This window comes from Blastomyces gilchristii (assembly GCF_000003855.2).
Source record: "Blastomyces gilchristii SLH14081 genomic scaffold supercont1.2, whole genome shotgun sequence".
NCBI lineage: Eukaryota > Fungi > Ascomycota > Eurotiomycetes > Onygenales > Ajellomycetaceae > Blastomyces > Blastomyces gilchristii.
Genome location: NW_003101681.1, coordinates 6751029 through 6757889, shown reverse-complemented (window position 1 = coordinate 6757889; position 6861 = coordinate 6751029). Strand labels below are relative to the sequence as shown.

The 6861-nt window shown below is 29.5% G+C and overlaps 2 protein-coding genes across 2 annotated transcripts; one reads left to right on the top strand and one right to left on the bottom strand.

Moving 5' to 3' along the window:
- Positions 1 to 5052: 5052 nt before the first annotated feature.
- Positions 5053 to 5325, bottom strand: BDBG_16437 (uncharacterized protein; the record flags this gene model as incomplete). The annotated part of the gene is made up of 1 exon (XM_031724388.1): positions 5053 to 5325. The coding sequence occupies one exon, from the start codon at positions 5323 to 5325 to the stop codon at positions 5053 to 5055; it is 273 nt and encodes a 90-aa protein (XP_031576604.1).
- Positions 5326 to 5341: 16 nt separating this feature from the next.
- Positions 5342 to 5636, top strand: BDBG_16436 (uncharacterized protein; the record flags this gene model as incomplete). The annotated part of the gene is made up of 1 exon (XM_031724387.1): positions 5342 to 5636. A coding segment is annotated over one exon (294 nt), but the record flags the coding sequence as incomplete, so codon positions are not given.
- Between the last annotated feature and the right edge of the window lie 1225 nt (positions 5637 to 6861).

Sequence of the window (6861 nt, the reverse complement as noted above, 5' to 3'; positions counted from 1 at the left end):
AATCTCATAAAAGAGGAAATAGTTTGAAAGAGGCATGAATATTCTCTGATAGTCAAGCTGCTTTAAAAAGACTTAGAAATAGTCAGATTCATAATAATCAAATGAATCTTGAACTGATCTTAAACTCTGTTTTGAAAATTCAAAAGAGAAGAACATCAAAGCTGATTATTCATCTGCACTGGGTTCCTGCTCATATGAATATTCATGGCAATGAATTGGCTGATTCAGCTGTAAAAAAGAGTGCAGAATTAAGCAGATCTACTCAAAAAATTGTGTCTTGGTCTTTTATAAAGAGAAAAATAAAAGAATCTTGTTTAGACAAGTGGAATGGAAGCTGGCAGAAACAAAAGAAGAGTATACATTATTCAAGATTTGAAACAAAGCCCAAGTGGAAATCTTGTTCAATTAAATGTAAAAAGAAAATATTCTCATCTATAATACAGCTGAAACTAGGACATGGCTATTTCAAATCTTATATACAAAGATTTGATGATAGATTTGACTCAATAGAATGCTCATTCTGTAATACAAATGAGAATCCTGAGCATATTGTAATGCACTGTGCATTATACAATAGTCTCAGAGTCAGATTGAAAGAGAAGTATGATCTAAATCAATTAAATATGAGATTCTTATTCTCAACTGAGACAGGAATTAAATACTTAATAGACTTTCTATCAGAAACTCAAGCAGCTACAAGAAAATGGCTAAATTCAGAATTATCTGAATATGAAGAGGAGGAAATCAACCAGATATAGTCTGTTAAAACAGCTATATACTATCTTTTAATAATTTGTTTTATTACAGTCTTTCTTTATTCTATCTTTTTCTTTCAATTTCTTTCTGTCTATCTATTTAATGTGTCTATCTTTAAGACTGTGTTCTCTTTTCCTTTGTCATGATATTGTCAAATGGTTTCAAAGTATGAGATGATGTTAAAACACTGCAATTTGTAAACAGTTTTTGTATTCTGGGCTGGAATTTTCTGATTTTGCATATCTGAAATTGATGAATGTATAATAGTTAACTTTACAGATATAGGAAAAACCCTGAGAACTAAAAGTTCTCAGGTAGATGTCATAGTCTCTGACTGCATACATCTATAATTGAAGAATAATAATAATAATAATAATAATAATAATAAGAAAATTACTACTGAATTAAAAAAGCAGTCTCAGACTGATTCTGTAACTGTGAAAAAGAATAAGAATAAAGATGAGAATAAAAGTACAACTGTATAAAAGTACACTCACTGTAAAAGACATGAATATATATTGATAGATATTTTATCTTACATTCTGATAAAAGAAAAAAGAAGATGAACAAGAAGAATGATAATAAAAAGAAAGAGAAGAAGAATAACTTAGTAAGTTCTCAATCAGTAGTAAATACAGTGATTATAAAGATTGAGTTCTATTTCTCTTTCACAGTCACTGAAATATCAGTCTCTGAATCTTGATATTTGAACATATGTATAAGTCTGAATATAATAGATGAGCTTCATTCTTTTTCAAATATTAAATCTTTTAATGATAACATCTCTGTCAATTCTGCAACTGAGAAAACTGAGTTTATCAAGAAGATTGAAACTGTTATCTTAAAGATTGAGAATAATGATGTTAACTTGTGAAATGTTCAATATATTTCTAATGTTACAGTTAACCTACTCTTATTTGCAAAGCTTGAAGATCAGGAATTTCAATTTACATTATCTTTCACTATTCTCTCATTTTTCATTTGTAGAGCTCTGAATGATGTCATTTTTCATACAGTTCAGACTGCTCAGAATAATATATATAAAATTATTAAATAAGAGTTCAATGAGGATTTCAATTATCTCAGTAAGACAGTCAAGTATATTATGATGTCTCATGAGTATGATTTTGAGCAAAAAGTTGTTTTTTCTGTGACTACTACTACTACTATTAATAACATTGATTCTGCAGTCATGAATATAGACCTTAAGAATACAAAGATATCAAAGACTCTTTTGAATTAATATTACAATTTCAGTTATATTCACACTAGTGCTATAATTACTATGATCAAGAATTCTCATACTGAAGTTATAATTAAAGATTCTAAGACTAAGTTCTTTTGCAAAGAATGTGTCAAGACAGATATAAGATGAGATTATTAAAAAACACTGATGTCTAGATCTATTCAATTCATTAAGAAGGTTCATATTAATCTTGTAGATAGTAGATATACATTGAAAGATCTCTCTGATCATCTCTTTGAGTTCTGTCAGAGAATTAAATACTGAATGCTTATCACCTGCAATGCAACTTGCTATCATTGAGTATATTTTTTAAAGTTCAAGAATGAGACTGTTCAATACTTTGAGTTATAGCTCAGATTCATGAGTAATCTGAGGTATACAGCTTCTGGTTTTCTACAGACTGATATTGATGATGTTTTCCAATCTACACATATACACACAGTTATGAATTCATATGATATTAAATGAGAATCAATGATATCTTATTCATCACATCAAGATGAAGTTTCTGAACATGAAATCTGCACTATTATAAAATGAGTTAGAGCTGCTCTTTTGAAAGATAATCTCTTTAAGAAGTTCTGAGTAAACATTCTAGAGACAGTGATTATAATAATCAATAATACTTCTATATCTACAGTTCTTTATAACTTGAAATTTTGATTCTCTACTGCAGAGACTCTCATGATCTCAAGTTTACATAAGATTTCTTAATATGCACTTACAAATATCTCACTGAATGTGAGGCATTTTCACTGATTGAGTGCAGTGATCTTTGTTCACTGACATGAATTTCAGAGATCTGTGAATAAGCTTTCTTCACATGTTGATTTCTATCATATCATTGAATTCAGTGACATATCAATCTATCATCTATAAAATCCTGAATCTGATAAGATTATTATCAGTAGTGATGTGAGATTTCTGATTACTGAAAAATCAGAATCAGTTGTTACATCTGTAACACTCATTAATTATATCACTGAACTGAAACCTGGCATTTGTCTGATTAATAATGAGAATGCTTCTGACATTGATAATCTGAATTCTACATAATTGCAGCCCGCAAAATCACTGACTACATATACTCTAAGCTCTGTTACAGGTAACCTCTTAAAGTTCTACAAGAATGTGACATCTTGGTCAGAGAAGGTAGAACATTATTGAAAGAAGTTTATACAATGAGAGATTACTGACCTGAAGCGACATAATATATAAAGTTTGATCTTTAGATCTGATATTCTGAAGAATGAATCAATTACTCTGAGCTATTGAGTATTTCTTGAGAAAGATAGGCCTGTGAATCTGAATACTGATTCTGATAATATTCTTAGAAAATCACATTAAGTGATTTATAATAACTGACTTAAGAAGAGTTCTAGAGAAGAGATCTATACTTCTATTATCACTGATACTGTCAATTGTATTCTTTTTACAATAGCAGTACTACACAGTTAAACACTTTATTAAGTGAATATAGTGATAGTATATCTGTATTAGTGCCTTACTAAGAAGATCTATATGAGATAACTCACTGAATTTGAGACAGGTTCACTCAAAACACTTGTCTGTGTAATTGAGAGTAGTTTATACAGCCTGGATTTCACAGTGAAGATCTGATATAATTACTTAACAGCTCTGTTAAGTAATCTTGAATTTACAGTCAGTGTCTATGATCTGATACTCTGATATCATACATTCAGATAATATCTCTATATAACAATCTATGTTGACAATCTTAACATTATATCTGAAGTTTCTGAAAATGCTGATTAACTAGTGAGTATACTCAGTGATAAATTAGAAGTCAAGAATCTATATCAATTAATTAAGTATTTAAGTATGAAAGTTAATTGTTCTGACAAAGAAATTAATTTAAAATATTATCAATATATCAAATATCTTATTGAAGATTTCTATCTTAATAATGCAGTTGTTGTTGAAACACTAATAAAGAATGAATTCTGTATTAATAATTCTTCAATGTCTGAGAAAGAGACTGATTTCACAATTTAGTGATATTAATATAGTATTGTAACATGGCGGAACAGAAGCGGTGACTAGTCAGTGATGTCATGTAGAGATAGTTGTTTAAAAAGCTGTATAAGTAAGCTTGACTATCTTACTTAAATAGTGAGCTTGTAGACTACAGAATTATTACAAGAATATCACAGATATGATACTTAGTATACTAAGAAGATTATATAAGACATGCAGTAACTCTTGTATATATTTCAGTAGAAGAAAAATAAATCACTGACTTCTTTCATGAGAAGCCAGCATCTAGCTATTCTATATAGACAATGAGTGAATACTTTCTCTCATTTTACAAGTGAGAATAGCTGAAGTGATATCTCAGCAGTGTCTCACTATTAAGAAAAAGTAATCTGCTGATCTCATATAGAAGTGAGATTCTTATATTTATTAATCAGATCTTTCTATAATATATCTGAATAATATTATAGAGTAGTTGAAAACTGGTTCAGACAGTCTGTGAGATGAATGAAATTATTCATATAAAAGTGATAAGCTGTGTGAAACTGCAGCAGAGTCTTAATATAGCTAGAAGTGTAATAATACTCTTCTCTTTAAGAGCATAGTTCAGATATTCTCAAGATTATCAGATTAGAAATTATCTTTGTTATATAATAACAGTTATCAATTAATTAACAGTGCATATGCTGTATATAATATAAAGAAATAGATGAGTTTTTCTACTGACTGTATAGATCTTTCTTTACTCATCTTTATTTAAATTAAACATGTAATAAGTGAGTTTCTTATATATTGATTTGAAATGTGAAAAATATAGTTAATAAGTGACTTACAGATCTCTCATCATATTCTGTTTTATATATAAAATTCTCTGTAAAAGTAATATATTTTAGAGACAAAGCTAACAGTAGTGACAGAATTTTTCAAAAGAATTTTCTCTCTCTGTAATATATTTTTCTTCTCTCTCTCTCTTCTGTAATAGTGAGTGCATGAGAGCATCATTCTTGAGAGATAATAAGAGACTTATTCTGATGTTTTCTAGTGAGTAAATGTCTTTATGATGTGGCTGCAGCCTTCATGACTGTTAAGAAAGCCAGGTTGAAGGCAGAGGCAGCAGCATCAATGAGCTGCAGAAGTATTACTCTCATTATCACATTTTCTCTCTCTTCTGCATCTCTTACAGCCGCGGCAGTAGTTGCTGTGCCTTGCAGTGAGATGTCATCTCTTCTGCCAGTTGATTTGTCTGTGTTCAGTTCTTTTCCTGCCTCTTTCACTGCTGTTGCAACACTGCCCTCTCTCTCAATCAACACAGTGATATATGATCTCATGTGATCATTCAGAGAGAACTCTGAGAAGAGCTTGATTCTGAGAACAGTGACTCTGAGAAGCTTAATTCATAGTTTCTCTTTCACAGCATATCTGAGCCCTGCTCAGACTGCTACTGAGTTGAGTTCACAGAATTCTACAGTTTCTTTATCTTCTCTCTGTAAAAAGGCTTCAGTGCAGTCTCTGATCAGCATTACTACTTATCTATACTATATTAAACAGCTGAAGAAGAGAAGAATTTTATATACTCATCTCTTCTCTCACTTTCATTATTTTTATTGTATCTGTAACAATAACTTCTATCTTTCTATAAGTATTATCTACTCTACAAGAAGATGTCATATCAGTTCTGACAAGAAGCTCAGATACTCAAGCAGTACAGAGTGAGAATCTCAGAGCTTTAAGTATTAATGAATTCTGTTAAGACTGAGAAGATCTCTCTTACTCATCTGTAAAAGAAGATAAAAGTGTGAATCTCTGAGATGAAAAAACATCTCAGAATAACTAATTCTAAAAAGAGATTAGTTAGTATCACTGTTAAAAGTATTACAGAGATTAATTACTGATTAAAGAGAATCTTACTTCAGTTAAAGCAGATGACTGAGATACTTTATAAGTTGATAAATTAATACTTTCAGTATCTCTTATACTTTTTTATAGCATGCTTCTCTATGATACTGCAGTGCTAACTTCTCAGCAGATAAAGATACTGATACTGAAGACTTTAACAGTGAAGAATAAGTTTAATAAGAGTGTGATTATTGATAAGTAAGCTCTGAGATTCTCTCTTTTTACTTTTTCAGTGAGCTGTGATCTCATTAGATTAGCAGCAGTCTGCAGATTAATAATATTAATCTTTTTATTTTAATTTCAAATATTTCTTTTCTTTAATCACTTCAGAAATATTACACTTGTATAATCTTATTAAACTTCTAAAAAATCCTTTGAGAGAAAATAGAAGAAGAGTGTTACAGAGCTTATAAGACACTGACTCATTATTATAAAATTATCTCTAAAAAACTCTTTAAGAAAAATAAGAAATCTTAAACAGTATTTCTTACTCAATATCTCTGATATGTAATGAGACAGTCTCTACTAGCTGTCTCATAGCTTGCAATCTCTTTCTCAGCATTTTTCAAATACTCAAGCAGTTCTCATGAATTCTCTGATAATGAATATTCTTCTCATTTCACAAGATATTGAAGCTTACTGTAATATATTCACTTATTCAATATTTTCTTTATAAGATATTCAGTATCACTCTCTATCTTAATATTATTCAGCTGAGATGGCTCTGCTCTGAGATATTACTTATAGAGCTTTAAATAGAAAATATGAAAAACAGAATAAATTGATTTCAATCTTATAAGTAATTTCAACTCATATGTCTGCTTACTTATCACTCTTGTTACTGAGAAAGATTCTAGTTATTATTTACTGAGCTTCTTATATAATCTCATTGTCTTGATATTCTTTACTAAAAGTAGTACTTAATCTTCTATTAAGAACTTCATTAAAAGATATTTTCAATTATAGTA